The 20190-nt window shown below is 42.8% G+C and overlaps 1 protein-coding gene across 2 annotated transcripts in view; it reads right to left on the bottom strand.

The window, feature by feature from the left end:
- The window catches only part of Gpd2 (glycerol phosphate dehydrogenase 2, mitochondrial), a 133042-nt gene that overhangs the window by 68023 nt on the left and 44829 nt on the right, over nucleotides 1–20190 (bottom strand). For both annotated transcript variants that reach the window (NM_001145820.1, NM_010274.3), the window contains exon 3: nucleotides 12681–12852. In NM_001145820.1, coding sequence (NP_001139292.1) covers nucleotides 12681–12852 — 172 coding nt within the window. The remainder of the gene's footprint in view (nucleotides 1–12680; nucleotides 12853–20190) is intronic.

Raw genomic sequence — 20190 nt, 5'->3', positions numbered from 1 at the left:
TGCTAGCCGGCCGTGGGGGTCTTTAATCCCAGCACTTGGGAGGCAGAGGCAGGTGGATTTCTGAGTTTGAGGCCAGCCTGGTCTACAGAGTGAGTTCCAGGACAGCCAGGGCTACACAGAGAAACCCTGTCTCAAAAAAAAGAAAAAGAAAAAAAGAAAAATCACAAGTGCTGTTTGTCAACCCACATCACTGCTCTTAGACATGCACCCCAGAAAAGTTGTGCAACACTCAAATATGAGACCATTACCAGTGCTTAATTGTGTGCTATAGACAGGGAATGATAGTGAGACAGTGAATATTTTAAAAAGAGAATTGAGAGTCAAAGTATGGACACTGGACATGAGTGCATCTGGGCCAGTTGTCAAGTGGCTCTGCTCAGGCAAATCAGGAAACACAGAGACTCACCAGGGCCTTCTTCAGAGAAGACAAGACTTGTCTTACTCCACATTAGAACCTGAATTCAGGGCAGAAACCCGGACTGCATATCCTCAAAATAACATTTGCCGACCTCTTCCACACACGCCACCACCTCTACTTAGTAAATCCTACAGAGATCTTTTGGTATTCTAAATTAGTCCCTTTTTTTTTCTGCAGCTGAAGATCAGACGAGGGAGTTGACTTTCAGATGGTATTTAGGAGCCACATTATTTAAAATATGCCTCTCTTTAAACCCTAGCATCACAGTTACTGCATCAGGTTGCCTGTAGCAGGAAAGGAAGGAAAGTGAAGCTGAGAGGACAAGACCCTCAGCTTCCTATTTGGGTAACCCCAAAAGCCCTCGAGGCTGTGATCTCAGACCTCCCAGACAGCCCTCACTGAGGGTGTACTGTGTGCAGTGCCCCATCCCCAGCAGGAGAGCAGAGTAACTCAGTAAGCCCATGCCTCCCCTCACCTCAGTCCCCCCCCCCCCCATGCAAGCACTTGCTCCAGTGAAGCAAACTATCATGTGGTCTCTGTAGAAACCAAGAGGCCCCAAGTGACAGGTCATCAGGCCTTAGTCCAACAGCTAGGGAAACTGCCCCTGCCAGCACCACGTGAGTCACAAAGAAACACTGCCAGTGTACACACAGAGCCACAGACCCAAGAAGGCTCACTCACCGTGCCTCCTAAATATCCCAAATGAGATGAAGGGATTCTTATGGGTATTTTTGTTTAACCACTTAAAACTGGGAGGGGTGTTATTGGTAACAAAAATTCCTGTGTGAAGAACAGTGAAGACCATTGTGGGGGGAGGGGGCAGGCAGGTCTTTTCCATATTTTACTTACTTTATTTTATGTGTATTTGTGTGTGTCCCTGGGTGTATGTATGTGCACCACATGTGTGCAATAACAAAAGAAGTCATACATGCACCCAGAAACACACACAAATATGCGCAATAACAGAAGCGGTCATACATACACCCAGAAACACACACAAATATGCATAAAACATCCAAAATACCCCTGTAGTTATGGGTGGTCGTGAACCATGATGTGGGTGCCAAGAACAGAACCTGAGCAGTCTGCATTCTTAACTGCTGGGCCATCTCTTTGGCAGCCCGATTTAGTTTTTAATCACTTCTGGAGAAGCAGCCTTCAGCAAAAGCTGAGTTCATAGAGTCTTGCTCAAGAGGAATGGCTGAGGAGGTAGGTAAGCTTAGGCAAGCTTAAGGAGACAAGCTGAACTTACTAACCTCACCTGTAATCCCAGTCCTAGGATGCTAGGATGCTAGGGTGCTAGGGTGCTAGGGTGCTAGGGTGCTAGGGTGCTAGGGTGCTAGGGTGCTAGGGTGCTAGGGTGCAGAGGCTGGGGAACTGTTCATTTCCACACTATCCCAAGACTGTGGAGCCATAGAAGATGAGAGAGAAGGAGAAAGATGAAGGGGAGGGGAAGAAAGGAAGGATGGAGGGAGGGTGGGTGGCTGGCAAAGGATTGGAAGTTTCCAGCCTTGTCGCAGGCTGCTTGTCACTGAGGGGCTGGAGAGAAAGCAGGGTATGTGTGATTGTCCTGCGAGGAAGTGACCAGGAGCTTTTTTTTCACCCACACTGGGGTTTTTGAATCGTGTTCTGAAGGCCACCGTTGGCCACAGCAGCAATCACAGGATAGCCTCAAAAGGGAATGCCCCTAAGAACACAGTTCACATCTAAGACCAGTTTCAGTGAAGCTGCTTCGTTACATTAATAAGCATGAGGCCTGCAAGTCCAGTCCTCCTCGATCCTGTCCTGGGTGCCCATTTCCAGGAACCAGGGCTTGCCTGGGCAACTTTTTTTAAAGCAATTTTTAATCTTATTTTTTCCTTAGAAGTTCTGAGAGATTGTTTGGAGAGACACTGCTTATGTCTCCTGACAAGGGTATCACTGAAGTGTTTAAGCTGACAAAGCTGATGAAGGTTCTATAAAGTTTTCTCTGAGGGAAGGCAGAGGGATGGAGCTAGGGGATTGCTACTAGCAGACCTGAGGCTCACAGTGTTGCCAAGGCAATGAGGAACCTGGCCTCAGGAGGCAGCTCTAGCAGGGGTCTCAGGGACCCTTGCTGTCAGGGTAGATGTTTCTTTCCCTAACTCTGTGTGCTGTTACAAGAATCAGCAAGCCACGGCAGGCGGGTATTCTAGGATATATTTAAGGCTCTTTTTTTTTTTTTTTTTTTTTTTTTTTTGGTTTTTTGAGACAGGGTTTCTCTGTGTAGCCCTGGCTGTCCTGGAACTCACTTTGTAGACCAGGCTGGCCTTGAACTCAGAGATCCCCCTGCCTCTGCCTCCTGAGTGCTGGGATTAAAGGCCCACGCCCAGCTAGGTCAAGCTCTTTACGCCGCTTTTATCCGGCCATGACTTTTTTTAACAAGTTATTTGTATGTATTTACATGAAAAACCATTGTAAGTAACAATGGAATTTAAAATAAGCCACTCAGCTACACCAAGCCCTCCTCTGCTACTGTTATCTTGTCGAATTTCTGAAAAAGAGATGTGATTACTTTTCCCAAAGCAGACAACAAACGTAGTCTCCAAAATGACTACTAAGTCAGTATATTAAAACCAACATGTCAACTAAAAGTTGTTTAAACTACTTAAGAAAGAAAAAAATCAGAACCTTGACTCCCACGTATCTAGTGTTCTGAAATTCTCAATTTTGCAGGATGGGAATAAAGAAAAGAAGTAACACAAAGTCAAAGCATGACCAGAAGCCACAGCTGATTGTGTGACATTCATTGATTACTTAACTAAAATGTTTATGGTGCGTGTATGCGGGGTGCATGCCTGTGTGGGAGTGGTCCTGCGTGGGTGTGCGGGTGTATGCATGAGTGTGTGCGGGTGTGCTTGTGTGTTGATTTGTAGGGGTAAGACCTCACTATGTATGTTAGGCTTCTCTGTAACTAGTCCTGTGTGGCCCTCTGTGTAGCAGGAAACACTCCCTGAACCGGCCTCCAAGGCTGGGTATTATGTGTTCTCAACACTGGACTCCAACTTGCTTTTTCATTTATTTTCTGGTTGTTTGTTTGTTTGTTTGTTTGTTTGTTTTTAAGTCTAATGTTTCCCTTATCAGAGATTTTAAATTAAAAGCTTCGACTTCTCACTTAAGGATAAGTTAGGAGAGGTGAGAGCGGGACCTCTTTATCTTAATGGAATAACTAAGTGGCATTTTTGATGCGGCATTCAACCCTTGCGCTTTGCATTCTTACATAAGACAGGTATGATGAAATCAAAAGCATGCGTTTGAGATGCCGAGAGCTGAGAAGGCTGGGAACGAATGACTGTCCTTCAGAGAAGAAAGACGAATCTCCACATCCTAGACCAGTAATTAGGTTCAAGGATTTTATTTTTATATTTATTTATTTATTTTATGTGTATGAGCATTTTGCCTGCATGTGTGTATATACAACATATGTGTGCTGGATGCCATGGAGGAGGAGGAGATACTGTCAGATTCCGGGAAGTCACAGGTGGTTGGGAGCTGCCATGCGGGTTCCAAGAATAAAACTCGGGTCCTCTTGAAGAACGGCCAGTGCTCTTGGCCACTGAGCCTTCTCTCCAGTCCCCAGTTCAAGGTTTTTTAAGAAGGTGTTTAGTTCTCTCGCTTCCCCCCCCCCCTTACTTTTTGTTAGGCTATTTATTCATGTATTTAATAACGCAAAGCAATAAACCCTACCACTGTTGAGAATCAAAACAAGACCAACTGCTAGCATCTTTCTATCTGAGGGGTTTTATTAGTAGTATTATAAATGTTTAAGGGTGGTTTCAGGAATTCCACAGCAGCGATACAATTTTGAGTGAAGTCTCAGGCAGAAAGGTGATTTGTAAAGAATCTGGTCAATGCAAAAATCTACCTTCCATTCATCCTCACCCATCGGTCAGCACACTGAGCGAAAGCATACCTTCCAGGCAGGGTGAGGGCGAGCACGAAACCCAGCTCCTCTGGACTAAGTGATGCTGTCTAGCTATCTCCAACTAAATCAACTCATGGACCAAGACAGCTGGATGCACACAAGGGAATACTTACAAACTTAAGGGAGAAATGGTATGACATTTAACTCTCACAACATGGAATAGAACAGAAGTATATTTTAATACCTTCTACCGATTATCTTACTATGCACGAAAATAAGCTCCATATAATAAATGCAGAGATGCAAAGAGAACAAAATAATACCCGCCTGTAATTACAGCACTCAGAGATAACCGCCATTGACATCTGGGTGTTTAAACGTTCACATTTTTCCATGCCCGTCTACAACCTGTATGTGTGCACATGTACAGGTTTGCAAAGATTCGATTTAACACTGCTTATTGTAAACATTTTGTACATCAATAAATATGGTATATAATTTTATTTTAAAAGCATTTGAAAGTATTACATTAAACGTTTGCTACGACTTATTTATTCAGTTCCTTATTTTGAACATCTGGCTTAGTTTCTTTTTTCACTCTTACAGATTGAGCTGCAAGATTGTACTTTCCTCTAAATTCCCTGTATCTGCAATCATGTCACTAGGATAGATTTTTAGAAATACAATTGCTAAGGTTTGCTAAATGGAAAGCAGAAGTCATTGCTATGAAATAATCAGAGACACCAAGACCATGACACACAAGTCAAAAAGTTAAGGTCCCTTGTGCCTTAGTACTGTAATAAGCACAAGCACTCAATGTGAATGCTGCATGAGAAAAGATGAAACTGTACACAAAGATGGGACCCTCGTTCATTAGAAACCCGCGGGCACTTGTTTGGGTTTCCAAGAACTACTGCCATTACTAATAAAGAAGACTACACCAAGGCCCAGTGTTCTCATGAAGAACTCTCCAGGACAAGACCCATGTGATGCTGCCCAGCAGCCAAGACGAGCCAAGGTGAGGATCCAACACTTTGCCTGGCACTGTCTGACAGGGAATGTTAGCTTTGTTTTGGCATGTAAAATATTACATACTGGTTATTTTAATGCCTCTGTCTATCCTCATATTAGGAAATGGATAATATATAACAAATATATAACTGTAGAGTGTGTGTGTATGTGTGTGTGTGTGTGTGTGTGTGTGTGTGTGTGTGTATCATTAACACATTTATGTTAGATATACATACAATACAATATTAAGGCTATAAAATGGTCTTTAAAAGTTAATACCATAGTTTCAAGAAATGAGAGGTGCTGCTATCATTCCCTCCTTTCACCTCGTTACTATAAAAATAGCCAGTGTCAAGTGGGGGTGAGGGGGTTATCAGTAGACAAAACAACAGAAACAACACGATAGTCAATGGAACCTGAGGTTAATTATATAGAATGTTTTGTATGTGTTGCCATATTCTTGCAGTGCTTAAGAGTCTATAGTCTGTAAATATTTGTACATATATATATACATATATATCCTGATATTTTGTTATCAGGTTACTGCTATAAATAAAATTCTGGGAGTCAGGAAAGTATGTTAGGAAGTAAAAGTATAAATCATACAACCCAAGGTTGATCCCTAGAATCCACATAAAAAGCTAAATGTGATGATAAAAACTTGTAGCCTCAGCCTTCGTACTACGGCCACACATTCACACACACGTACACACAGAGACACGAATGCACACATACATACACACATACATGCTTATAAATAACAAAAATTTAGTTGATGTGACACTGCACAGCCACCTGTAAACAACTCCTTTCTTTATTCAAACAAAATTATTTTAAAAAGATGTGGTTGATTCAAAATTAAGATAAACACTCATGGACCAGTAATGCAGCAGACTGTTTAAATGTATCTATCTCGGTGGGCTCAGAAGCTGGGACTGTTTCTGAAGGGTGCGGACTATCCCTATCCACTGTGGGTAAAACAAAGAACTCAGCCTTTGAGAGCTGAGACGGAAGAAAGGGTCTCTACTTTGTACAGGAAATTGGCAAGCTACTCCTGACCACTGTGTAGGGCTGGGGATTATCTGCTGGGTCACAGCCGGACACTCAGACCACACCACCAGATAAATACAGTCCAGACCACACCATCAGAGCCAAGGCTTCAGCTGGCTCCACAGATGCTCAAGATCAGCACAAGGCAGAAGACGGTGATAGGCAAAGTCCCAGATGGATCTTAAAGACAGTAGCAACTCAATCTAGACACAGATCAAAACAGAAAACTCAGAATTTCCTGATAGATTCAGAGGAAAGGAGAAATCATTTGCGATAGCTATGAGCCCTTTGGGGACCCCACCAGCTCCAGTGGATAGTCCTGCCCAATGGTCACACAAGAAGTCCTGATTAAATAAAATGGGCCATAAAACAAAAACTATGAAACTGGCAAAGAATGGATGAGTCAGGAGGAAGAAAGGTTGATAATGGTAAGAGACAAGAGCAGACAAGAGGAAACAGCAACCATACTGCACTATACACATGTATTAAGTTGTCAGAGAACTAAATTTGTTAATAGTTTAAAAAAAAAAAAAAAAAAAACAAAGTCAACCTAATATGATGGACAGAAGGGGGGTCGGGAAGATAAGCAGAATGGAAAGGTGAAATGAAGCCAGAGTGATGGTTCTACAGTTAAGGGCACTTACTGCTGTTCTAGGGGACCCAGGTTCGATTCCCAGCACCCACACGGCAACTAACTAGTATCTAATTCCACCCTCTTCTGACCTTTGCAGGAAAAATACCCATACACATAGAATAAACCATTGGTATATAAAATGTCTAAAGGTTAAGTAAATAAATAGGTAGAACCTAGTTAAATAGATAACTGTTTATGAGAGACAAAGCAAATTTTGAAAATATCTGAAATTTAAACTAGACGTGGCTGTGCATGCCTCTAATTCCAGATGCAGGAAGTGGAGGCAGGAGGATCAGAAATTCTGCTACCTAGCTAACTCGCAGTCAGTCTGGACTATATGAACCCCTAACACCAACAATTTGAAGTTTTGCCTGCCTGACCCCTGACAAAAGAAATTGCTCCATTAAAATGTGTAAAAGGGGGCTGGTGAGATGGCTCAGTGGGTAAGAGCACCCGACTGCTCTTCCAAAGGTCCAGAGTTCAAATCCCAGCAACCACATGGTGGCTCACAACCATCTGTAACAAGATCTGATGCCATCTTCTGGAGTGTCTGAAGACAGCTACAGTGTACTTATATATAATAAATAAATCTTTTAAAAAAAATGTATAAAAAAATTTAAAAAAAAATGTGTAAAAGGGCAGGTTTAGGGTCTCACACCTTTAATCCCAGCACTCAGAAGACAGAAGGAGGCAGAGTCCTAGGACAGTCTGGAGTACAGAGAAAGGAAAGGGAGGGAGAGAGAGGGGGAGGGAGGGAGGGAGGGAGGGAGGGAGGGAGGGAGGGAGGGAGGGAGGGAGGGAGGGGAACAAAAACAACTGAAAGTTAGATTTCCAAAATGGTCAGAGATTTGCAGCATCACACCATTTCCAAAGTCTAGCAAGCAGTGAGCTAGCTTTCTGCAGTTTCACACCTTGAAATGCAGCTTCCCCCACTCTTCCAATTTAATTTCTATTGCTGTAATTAAAAAGAAAGAAAGAAAGAAAGAAAGAAAGAAAGAAAGAAAGAAAGAAAGAAAGAAAAAACTTGACCAAAACCAACTTACAGGAGCAAGGGGTTTATTTCATTTTATACTAAGGAGAGAACTCAGAGCAGAAGCCACCGCAGCAGAAGACTGGTTTGCTCGGCCACCTTTTTTATACAGCAGAGACCCACCTACCTAAGGGATGGGACCACCCATAGTGTACTGGGCCCTCCACATACAAGTTCATAGACCAGTCTGCTGGAGGCAATTCCTTGATTGAGGTTCCCTCTTCCCAGGTGATGATTTAAGCCAAATTGACAAAAACCAACCACACAACCCACTCTCAGAAACAGAGGGGAGGGATACTAAGGCATGTAATATAGGTCTACAATCCCCAGGATGAGCCATGTTCAAGGTTCTCACTCTTTCGAATTTTTTTTTAATAACAACGCATAAACCTTTGTTTATGGAAACAACATCACTATTACCCTCCAATTATTCCTGAAGATCTGGACATTTCTCTGTAAAGTTATGACACTTGTTGAAAATTGAGGCTAAATAAGCAATAAGACTAAAATTTGAGCCCAATTCATTCCACATCCATAGCCTGTGTCTTTACCATCTCCACAGCCCAGACTTGTAAGAAACACAGTGAGCCCAAGAGAGGCCACCCTGCACCTCCTATGAACTAGAAATACCTGTGCACTGTTTTATTTTTAGGGTTTCTTTAAAGATAATTTTTATGTGTATGCCTTTGTGAGTTCATACACACCCACATGAAAAGTGGGGAGGACATCAGAATCTTTGGAGCCACAATTCATTCATGTACAGGGAACCGAACCCAGGTGCTCTAGAACCCGGGACTTTTAAAAGAGCAGTGAGTGCTCCTGACATTGAGCTGTATCCCCATCTCTCCAGCTGCTGGCTTTTAGACTTTTCAAGCATGGTCTGAAAACATTGAACTACTGACCCTTTTGGCACCAGTCATGCCCAAACAACCCTGGATCTAATAAACATTTTCAAACAAAGACAGCTGTGTGAACACTTCTCCAACAAGAAAGTTCTTTCTGCAATTTACACACAAGCATAAAGCCAAATTTTGTAAGTTAGATTTTAAACAGATTATAATGTCCTGGGTGGTTCCAGATGCACACAGGTAAAGTCACTTAAAAGGAAAAGAGAGGAGCCAGGGAATCACCTGAGGGGAGACTGCATGAACCAACCGGTCTCCTCATTTCTGCTTCCTTGGGAGCAAAGCTCTCACCAAGGAGCCTGGGGCCCGTACTTCAACCCAGGAACTAGCCCCAGATGTGTTGACCAGTGAAGCCATTAGTATTGATCCTAGACCTGCAGGAGAATGTGAGTCAAGACTGTGCCTGTTATGTTTATGAAATAATATTCCCAAATGAAGCAAATGAGAATTGATCCCCGAGAAACGACAGAGGATGAGAACGTAATATGAGCATTATGAAGAGAGACCCCACCACTCCTCCTCCACAGCCTTCGTCTATCCGTTATCAGCCCAGGATTTTCTCTCAAAGCTTGTGCAAACATTTCTGTAAAAGCCCTTCCACATCTCGTGGTTTTCCCCCAAAACTTTGATGCCCTGGAAAAAAAAATCTAATTATTAGTGGTAACTTTAAAAGATCACAGTAATTTATTTTTGTCAAATGTGACTAAAGATTAATGGAGACAATCAGGAATAATTTGGTAAAAACATATCAAACACAGAGAAAGCAAAATTTGTTGTTAAGTGAAGCATCAAATATAATAAAAGAGCAAATTCCATGAATGAACGGTAACAATGCGCAATTCATTAACCAAAGGCCCATGGTTATTTCACACTTCAGAGGGCCACTGATATAATCAGAAAACACGGTGAGAGTAAATACAGACTACCCTCAGCACCTCCTTGTATGTTTTAATCATAAACATTATTCCCATCCCCACGATAAGTCACAAACCTAGAAACGACCGACATTCAACTAGTAATTCTAAGATGGGTATCAATATGTCACAAAATATTAAATGTGCATCATTTTATTAGATATCAACTATAAAACTCATGGAAACTCTAATCATCGACATCATCACCATCAGTATCACTACCCACATGGCTCCAATCACTACTGAATGCCTACTTCATTGCTTAACAACAACAACAACAAAATGCAGCAGTCCATATCTACTATGTCTGTATGCTCGGAGCTTGCTCATAATGGTACTCAATTCATTCTGGTAGTGTTTTAAATAAGGGGAAAAAAAAATAAGGCCGGGGGTATAGTTCAGTAGTGATGAACTTAGCAGGCCCGAGGCTCCGGATTTAGTATCCAGCACACACACACACAAAAACACAAAAATAGCCAGACTGCTGTCACATGTCTGAAATCCAAGCATTTGGGAGGAGGCTAAGTCAGGAGGATCTAAAGTTTGAGGCCAGGCTGGGTGACCTAGCCAGACATGTTTCATAAACAAGTAGGTGGAAAGGCTAAGAAAGACACTTGTCATCAACCTCAACTTCTGCACCTTGTATGTACACGCATACACAGAAATTCACATGCGTGCATGTGTACAACACGAGCACGCACACACACACACAGACAGAAAGAGAGAGAGAGAGAGAGAGAGAGAGAGAGAAAGCTTCATCCCCACTTAGTGAAAATAAATCAAGCACCGTTTTCCAGTGACAAAGAATGAATGCAAAACACATGGAGAAACTAAATAGACTGCTTTTGGGGGGGAAAAAACACACTATAGAAGAGAAAGCGTAATTGTTCTTGCCTATGTTTTTCATAGACATGGAGAAAGGACACAAAGAACAACATGTAACACTTTCCCCAAAGGAGAACAGAAATAAGAAGCCCTTGGTGACTTTCATCCCAACCCCCTCATGATCCTCTAAGCACCCTGGCTTTCCTGCATCTCCATCCGCTTCCCTGCCCTCCCTCAGCTCCAGACCTGTCTCTGCTCCTGGAGAACCCTTTCTCATTTTCTCTGTTTACTATCAACAACTGGCCAGTTTCCAGTTCTGGATTCTAGTCTACTACCTCCTCTGCTTCTTGACAACTAGGTGTGCACACAGACATTCATATGCCCCCCCCCCCAACCCTCCTTCCCTCCCGGTACCCCGCACGTACGATGAGCACCGCACACTGCTTCTGTCTGTTCTAGATCAGTTCTACGTGCAGGGTCCCTTTCTTCTGTTCTTCTGCTCAACAACCTTTGCCCGTTTCTGGCTCTGGGAAATGAGTTGCATCTTCCTGTGCAAACTAAGGCACACCTGTGATACACAGCCCTCTCCGCATCTTCCCCAGGACAGCACCGCATCCTCTCTTCTTAACCTGCAGTTTAAACTCCCACCCCATAATGATGGACTTCTAGATCCCACTTCACCAAGGCATTGGTCTCCATGTCTCCTCTCCGTGCCCCTCTCTGTTCCTTCTAAATTACCAACGCTCTCTTTATCTCCAGGACATCAAGAGGCCTACTCAGGAAAATCAAGACTGTCAGCTGGCAACCTCCTGCCTCTCAACTCTTTCCTCATAATCTTTCTTGCTGGCCTTGGTGGCCCAAGTTAAAGATTCCGCTTCCCCCATCCCCACATGCACTCTCTCCAGCGTATTTCTTCAAGCCAGGTCTCTATCAAGCTGTTACACGTGCCAGTAGTTTTTCTGCTCCTGATCACTCTGTCAATAAGAATATGCATACCTTGCCCAGCAGTGGTGGGGGTGGTGGCGCACACCTTTAATCTCAGAGCTCAGGAGGCAGAGACAGGTGAATTTCTTTGAGTTCAGGGACAAACTAGTCGACAAAATGAGTTCCACGATGGCCACCAACGCTGTTACACAGAGAGACCCTGTCTCAAAGTGCCACAAAGGGAAAAAAAAAATACCCATGCCTACTTATCTGTCTATCATGCCTGATTGAAAGGTACTTGCTCTCTGCCATGTGAGCTGTGCACAAAAGCTCCCAAAAGCTATGACTATAGATAGTTGTGTATTCTCTTGGGCCTTCCACATGACTATACATGCAGTTAGCATTTGCAAAACTGAAATTAAAAGAATGATTATATGTTTTTGTATAAATCAAGAAAGTAACTGAAGGGGAGGCGGGGTGGAGTTTCCTGACTGACTCCTGCTATACAAAGAACTCTCTTCAGCACAGATCCTCACCTGTATAATTCCTTTGAGTAGAGCAGCCCATCACAAGCATAGCCTCCCATAAAGATAGCCATCTCTCTACTCTCCTGTCCACACTGGCCAGAAAGCTAAGCTCAAGTTGCCTTGTGATGATTCTAACCCGCTCTCCCCACCTGCTTTAGCATGTTAGCGTATAAGTTCCCTCAAATTATACACCGCGGTTGGAGGCACGAAACTCTATGAAAACAGGAGTCAATGTGTTAACAACAGTAGACTCTGGTGTGTCTATGTGTTAAATTTATCGTGATTCGGGGTAAACAGAAAAAATACTTAGGCTACATGGTGTACATGAATAAATTTTCAGGAATATAGAGTTTTATTTTCAAATAAATCTGTGGAGATTAAGTGTGTATTTATGGTTATTTTCATTTTAAAACTGTTGTAAGGGCCTAGATTTTGAAAATTGCAAGAATGTTTCAGGAAGGATGGAAAATTAAGGAACACCAAGATAGATGTGAGCTCACGAGTCAAACACTGACGGCATTCACAATGGGGAGAAGACGCAATGTTTCTAAGGACTCACCTCTGGTGACGGCATCTAGTGCACAGCCACACCCTGTGGCTCCGCCTCCGATAACAAGGATGTCAAATTCGGGTGTGTTCTTCAAAGTCATGAGCTGAGCTTCTCTGGAGGGAGGTTCCCTGTTCACAGGCTCCGTGAGGTATCCTGCTGCTTCCACATATGCCAGGCTCACCTGAGGGAAAGCACGCAGGCTGGGGTCACGCAACATCAATGGCAATTTAGCAAAGCACACAGTGTCCCGTGAAGAAATTCCTAATGGAGATGAAGATTACCAATACAAGCCCACCACCCACATGCAGTCGCAAGATTTCTTTATGTGGGTCTCAGTTTTTTTATCCACAGAACACCTGGTTGTAAATCCAGTATCTCAGCTGTGTGAGTTTTATATATAGCAAAGTTTAATTATTTCTGCCACTGTGTAGCAACTCCGAACTTTCTACGTAAACCAATTTGGGGAATCAGAAGGAAGTATTTTACCCAGTAGCATCAAACCATTTGGATAAGATTTTAACATATAGATACCATGTGAAAGGGGAAAATAATACATTACAACCATTGTGTATTTTCTTTAAAAGAATATATGTCTTGTTCAATTCTCATGACAAAAGATATGATCCTAATTTTGATTTGTCAACTTAAAATCAGTGAAATCTGCTTAGCATAAGTTAGCATCTTCATTAGATTAATCTACTAAGCTCAATGGAAATTATACTTTTCAAAGATTTTAATAAGAGGTTTTCCCCATCAAGTATATAAATGTAAGATAAAGATTTCCTGTGTTTACAGCACATTATTTAGACTGCTGAAAACTTAATAATAAAGCTAGGTATAATTCCATTAAATTTCTTGGCTCTTTAGCAACATAACTCATCAACAGCCCAAATCAAAAATGCTTGTGCTTTTTTTTTCCTTTACAGTGCTTGCCTAGTATTTGTTGTAGAGAGCATCAGATCAACCCACTACACGTATTTATAAGACTCTTTGATCCATACCCAGGACAACCACAAGCAAAAGGAATTGGGCCGCTCTGCTGGCCAACATCTACAATTCCAACACAAAGGAAAGGAAAGGAAAGGCAGGAAGGCATTCTAGAGTCAAAGGTGAGTCCTAGAGCCAGCCTGCATTACACAGAAGATAACATGTTTAAAAAAATCTTATATGTATTACATACACGTTATATTATATATGTGTGTGTGTGATAGATATGTGTGTGTGTGTATGTATCACAGTGCCACAACCACAAACATACAGAAAAATGAGTTGCTGGATTTTTTTTTTCTTACTGTAGTATAAGTTCATTTATCACAAGAGGATTGGCCCATGTGTCTCCATTAGATATCCAAAGACCACAAATTCTGTTTCTCTATGGCCTCACAAGGTCAGCACAATGAAGGTTCTTCTCCCGCTCTGCCATGAGTCACCTATGAAGCTCTGAATGAGCAGGGGCAAGTTTGCTCAAGAAGAGGAGCTCTCAGGTCTTCTAAGAATGGATCTTAGATGGCTTGGAATAGTTTATGCAGTCCAGACTGGCACCACACTGACCTAAGAGCTGGGGCTTACAAGTGTTTATCAGCATATCCCACTGTGGTCATTGCTCTTACATGAGAACTACTCCTCTTATTCAAGATAAAGATTTTTTTTCAATTCAGTTAAAAACTATTTCCTATCATCGAATTATCATCAAATCAGTTGTATTTCTTATATTTAAAAAAAAAAAAAAGCCAAAAGTCTAGAGGAAGTTGGGGAAACCCTGTCTTGGGCCACAGGGATCCAGCCTGAGTCTCCAAACCCCCTCCCTGTCTTGGAAGTCTGACAAGCTGAGTTCAATCCCCAGGACCCATGCAGGAGAGGAGAACAGACTCCAACAAACTGCCCTTTGACCTTCATATTCACATGATTTGTTAACTTTTAAATTATTAATTCAAGTGCTAAAACTTTTTTAAAAATCCCATTCTGCATATGACTCTTCCTATTTGTGTATTAATAACTGTTTCTTCCTGTAACAAGCCAAATTAAAAAAAAACAAAAACAAAAACACCTGCTAGACTCTGTGAAGGACTGGACTCTTCTAGCTATAGCTTTAGTCTTCCTCAGCTAACAAGAAGGGAAATAGAACACACAGAGAGGTAGTCTGGATGTATACATACATACATACATACATACATACATACATACATACATACATACCACATTTGTAGAAAAAGCAAATGCCAACATGGGGGGTGGGGGGTAGGGGCAGACTATGATCACTGTGGGGAGGGGAGAACTACACTATGACAGATGGGAAGGATTTGGACATGGGACTGACAAGTGACTAAACCGCCAGAGCGTTTTCACACGTCAACAGAATTGCTGACATTTTCTGCCTTGTAAGTTTTCTAGAAATAGTTGAGAAATAAGTTTAAAGACCATATTATGGTCTAGTTCATTAGAACGTGTTAATTCTTCAAACTCCCTCTTCTGGTCTCACCGGGAAGCCTGAACTAACTCAGCTTCTACTTTAGTAGGGGGTGGGGGGTGGGAGGGCAGAGTCATTTGCAGTGACTACGCGGGTCCTGACTTTTTGTGGGAATAGTCTCAGCCTGTCTTCTCTCTATATTAAAAACACTTCTCTCGTCTTAGTATGGTAGATGCATGCCTCTGATCTCAGCCCCAAGAGGCATGGAAGAAGGAGGATGAGAAACTCAAGGCCAGCCTGGACTATAGGGCAAGACCTCAAGACCTCATCCAAAACAACAACCATGTTTCCATATGTGGAATATAGGTTTCCAACATCTCGTGTTTCCAACATCCATCCTAAAAACCCTTTAAAGATTCACCAAGCCTCTGAATTATCCAGCTTGAGCATTGACCCACTAAGCTCATGAGTATCTAAATTTTTACATACACACCACACCATCACCTGCTTCATCACAAGGCACCCGGCTCCCACAATACCACCAATGTGTGATCACATACCTGACTGTCCACTCAGCTCAGTATCCAAGAAACCTTTCTCCTGCTTTTTGAACCTCTTTCCTCTTTTCCTTTGGATAACACTCAACTGCTATGAGTGGCTGACATGCCTTTTAGTGGCCCGTCCTCTATTAACCTAAGCAAGATAATCCCCCACTGGCATGCGCAGAGGCCCATCTCTGAGGGATTCTAATTCTCGACTAACTGAAAACTGAGATTAACCACCACCATGCCAGGTGAGTGTCTAAACTGTGGTATGCGTCTGAAATGGAATAATGATCAGTGAGTGATTTTACAAAGAGCTAGTGATGAAGAGCCATGAACCTCGAATTCAGATTAAAGTGTGAGCTCACATTCTACCAGAGCACAGGCAAACCTAAGCAATACATGCATGAGTGCCCATGAATACAGTGTGGTCACCAAGTGACTCTGTGACCTACAGGCCTGAAAACAATGACTTGCCACACACAGAAAAACCAACCAATCTCTGTGCTGAGCAAAAGCAGCCAGACTCGGGCATCTCTGTACTACATGGTTGTGATCGTTCTATATAAACAATGTTAAGTTAAAAAAAAAAAAAAACAAAGTATGGCATTAAAAAACAGATCGGTGATTTCAGGCCTTGGGAGAACACTGTCTACAGAGGGCACAAGAAACACCTTGAGGGTGAAAGAACGTTCTGTAATTTAACTGCGGTTATAATTACATAACTGGGAGTGTTATAAAGACTTGATCTCAACTACATTGAAGCTGTTACCCAAATTGCACCTCAATAAAAGTGACTTAAAAATAATAACGAACTGTGGTTAGAGCACTTAGGTTCTAAGTGGTTTTATAGGGTGTTTGCTTTTTTTTTTTTTCTGTTCATTGAATCTTCAGAGCAAACCTGAGCCAGGTGTGTCTTGCTCTCCTCTTAGGAAGCCAGGACTGAGACAGAGGAGGAAGTTATCCCAAAACTGTGTGACCAGCTCACAGCAGAACTGAAATTGTAGCGACACAGCCTGGGAACAGAGACCAAGTCCCACACTTCTCTACTGTAGCTGACTGTGCAGAGAATCTTAAGGAAATAAATACCAAAGCAGACTACCTAGTTACAACAGAACGAGGTAATACCACTGACAAGATGCAGAAAACTTTTAATATGGAGGTGGGGGTGCCAATTGTTGCAGAAGTTGTACTGAGGAGCTCCTCCAACTTAGAAATATATACTTATATACACACACAGTACTATTGAGGGTAATTTATTTAATTTCTGACGGTATTTTAAAATAACGTTTTATTTTTGTTTATTTCTTTCGAAAAAGCTGGAAAGTGTTGCAACTGAGAAGCAAAGCACCCATGCTTATTTTAGAGGCAGTAAACACAGCCTAAGGCCCTACTTAGAATTATGACAGGAGAAAGACTCATTTTGGCTTTCATATGGCTTTGAGTTACAAAAATACATCTGCACTCTACCTTCTCTAGAATATGTTGATTTCAGGGAAATAAAGGAGGGGGGAGGAATTAGAGATAATAAAGCATTATTGGTAAGTAATGGCAGTCTTTAAGAAAGGGTCTTTGTGCGCCACTCCTGTCGGATCTGTCCTTTCCTGGGTCTCCTTTTCCAAGCGGACAGTGTAATTAGACAGGAATGTGGGAGGTGAGCTTTGCGGATGGATGCATCTAAAATGTCCTAATGCTCATGGGATCTGCAGATGCTGGGCTCAGCACCACTCACTCAACAAATCACTATATTGAGAAGTCCCCCAAGCATTCCATAGAGTAGGAGACAAAAGGATAAGGTGGCAATTATAATATTACTTGCAGGGTATTTAAGGCAGAGAAGGGGCTAAAAGTCACAGGGGACTGTGTGTGTGTGTGTGTGTGTGTTTGTGTGTGTGTGTGTGTGTGTGTGATCAAGTCAGAGCAGTGCTCACCTGGGGATGGCGTTCAATCCCCAATACTACATGAAACAGGTAGAGTAGCACATGCCTGCAATCCCAACACTCATTTAATGGAGGCAAGAGAATCAGTAGTCCAAGGCCATAGCCAGCTATAGAGAGTTCAGGAACAGCATAGTTATAGAGGAAGGAAGGAAGGAAGGAAGGAAGGAAGGAAGGAAGGAAGGAAGGAAGGAAGGAAGGAAGGAAGGGAGGAAGGGAGGAAAGGCAGTCCCGGAAGGTATCTCATAAATCCTGGCCAAGCTTCCCTAGGAAGGCCAGAGGAAGGCCAGCTAAATCAAGAGTAGTGGACATCAGCTGGAAGACACTAGGAAAGGAAGCGGGTACCGCATGTACTAAGTCTAGAATATACCCAAGTCTGCTCTTTCCTGTCAGTACACTATTCAAATCAGGCTTAACCTCACCACTGAAACCAAGGGTCTATAGTCCTGCCTACTGGGGAGGCAGGATAGAAAGTTCAAGGCCACCATGGGCAACTTGTTCAGATCCTGTCTTAAAAGTGAGCTTTGGGCTGTAACTCAGTGGTTGAGGTCTTGACTGACATGTGAACACCCTAGATCCAATGCCCAGTACCACGAGGAAAAATAAAAGAAATCCCTCCAGTATTATGAGAGACATCCACAGGGTTTGGAGAGACCTCAGTGGGTAAGCGTACATACTGATCTTGCAGAAGACCCAAGTTTGGATCCCAGCACAAACATTAGGCGGCTCAAATCTCCAGGTATTTCCAGCTGGAGGTGAATCTATCGGACTCTGGTTTCAGAGGGCATTTGCATGTATGTGTGGATAGTCAAATGTGGGCACAAAATAAAAAATGAAATATCACCTTTTAAAAAGACAGACACTTGCGTCTACCTAGAATTGGAAGCCAAGTTCATAATCTGTAGTTGCCAAGAAAGCATTTCCCCTGAACAGGATCCCCAGTGAGATCAGTTTTACTATGTCTAAGCACCATTAGACTTGCAAATTAAAAAAAAAATTCCTAGACATTTGCAACTTCGGGTGAGACCGAAAACAAGATCTAATAATTAGTGTCTATTTCTGAAAGAAGTGCATATTTAAAGACCACAGGCAATTAACAGCCAGGCTGTCCTGTAATCATGTACAGTAATAATTGGAGTATAAAGTAGGTTTCATGCAAATCACTTCAGGCGGCAACAATCACTCTCGCTCGCTCGCCCATATTATGCCATTCAATCAATGGAATCAGTTAGACTGGAGAGAAATTGCTTCCTGTTTTGCTGTCACTAACCATATCTGTGTGTTCCTAGAGGCAAAAAGTGACAAGCATCTTCAAATGGTTTATCTTCAGAAGTCGGAATGCTCTTCACTTCTGGGATCCTCTTGTAGCGAAATTGATGCCCTTTCTTGGATTTACATGACAAGTTAAACAACGCGTTTCAGTGTAAGCAGACTACCAGGGCTTCTTGCTTACTCTGCAGGAGCTAATACAGGGTAACTCATTTCCACAGAAAACCAGACAAGTTTGTTGCTACATAATAAACGTGTGGTGTCCCCACAGGCTAATGTGTTTGGACACATGGATACGAGCAGGTGGTACTGTTTTGGTTCTGTGGGTTCCGGAGGTGGCTTCGCTGACCAGACGCAGTTCTCAGTTAGCTACCACCACCAGGAGTCAGGAGCTGGCAGCTGAACCACCTCTTTCTCATCATAATCAACTGTCAGTCAAAGTGAATTCCTCCTCCCTAAGTCTCCTCTGTCAAGTAGGCAGCATGAAAAGTGATAAGCACACGCTCTTCCCAGGCACTGAGACTGGACCCTGCGCACCCTGAAGGCGCCGTAGAGCCCATCCGGGGCTGTGATTCCTTTCAGACGCGCCACAGAGCCCTCTGCAATCGATTACCAAACTTGGGGGTAGTCGAGCAGAAGGTCATGCAGACCCAGTTTCCACGAAACTGTCACTTTCCGCCATAGTTCGCAATTCCATCGATGGACTGTTAGATTCAAGGGGAGTTACTGGAAAATGAAAAAGGGTCGGCTCTGTCTGAACTATTCAAATAAATTAACACCATTAACTTACGTGACTAAACAACCAGAGGCTTTGAAGATGCTACCTATGGGTTTTCAATAAATAATCAAATTTCTTCTTTTTAATTGAATGTATTACTATCGTGTGTGTGTGTGTGTGTGTGTGTGTGTGTGTGTGTGTGTGTGCCCGCGTGCACACGCACACATGTGTACCTAACATAGCATGTAAGTGGAGACAAGAAGACAACTTTGAGTCCATTCTCTCCCTATATGGGTTCCAGAGATTGACCCAAGGTCATCGGAATTCATGGCAAGGTCATTTACCTACCGTGTCATCCACTATCCTCAAATAGTTATCTTTAAATATATAATGCAGTAAAGGTTCGGATGCCTCAGACCGACATTGCCGCCCAAATCTAATATCTTGCATGGGATCAGAATATCTGCAAGTTGAAGAGATAGTTCAGTAGTGAAGGCCACTTGCTCTTGCAGAGGACCCAGATTCCGGGGACTCCCACGGCTGCTCAACACTGCCTGTAACTCCAGTTCCAAGGATCTGAACCCCTGCCCTGGCCTCCCCCTGTGCCAGGAATGCACAAGGAACACATACATACATGCAAGCGCTC

This window comes from Mus musculus, chromosome 2 (assembly GCF_000001635.26).
Source record: "Mus musculus strain C57BL/6J chromosome 2, GRCm38.p6 C57BL/6J".
In the NCBI taxonomy this organism is placed as follows: domain Eukaryota; kingdom Metazoa; phylum Chordata; class Mammalia; order Rodentia; family Muridae; genus Mus; species Mus musculus.
Note: the sequence above shows the minus strand (reverse complement) of the source record. Positions and strands in the feature narration are given on the sequence as shown.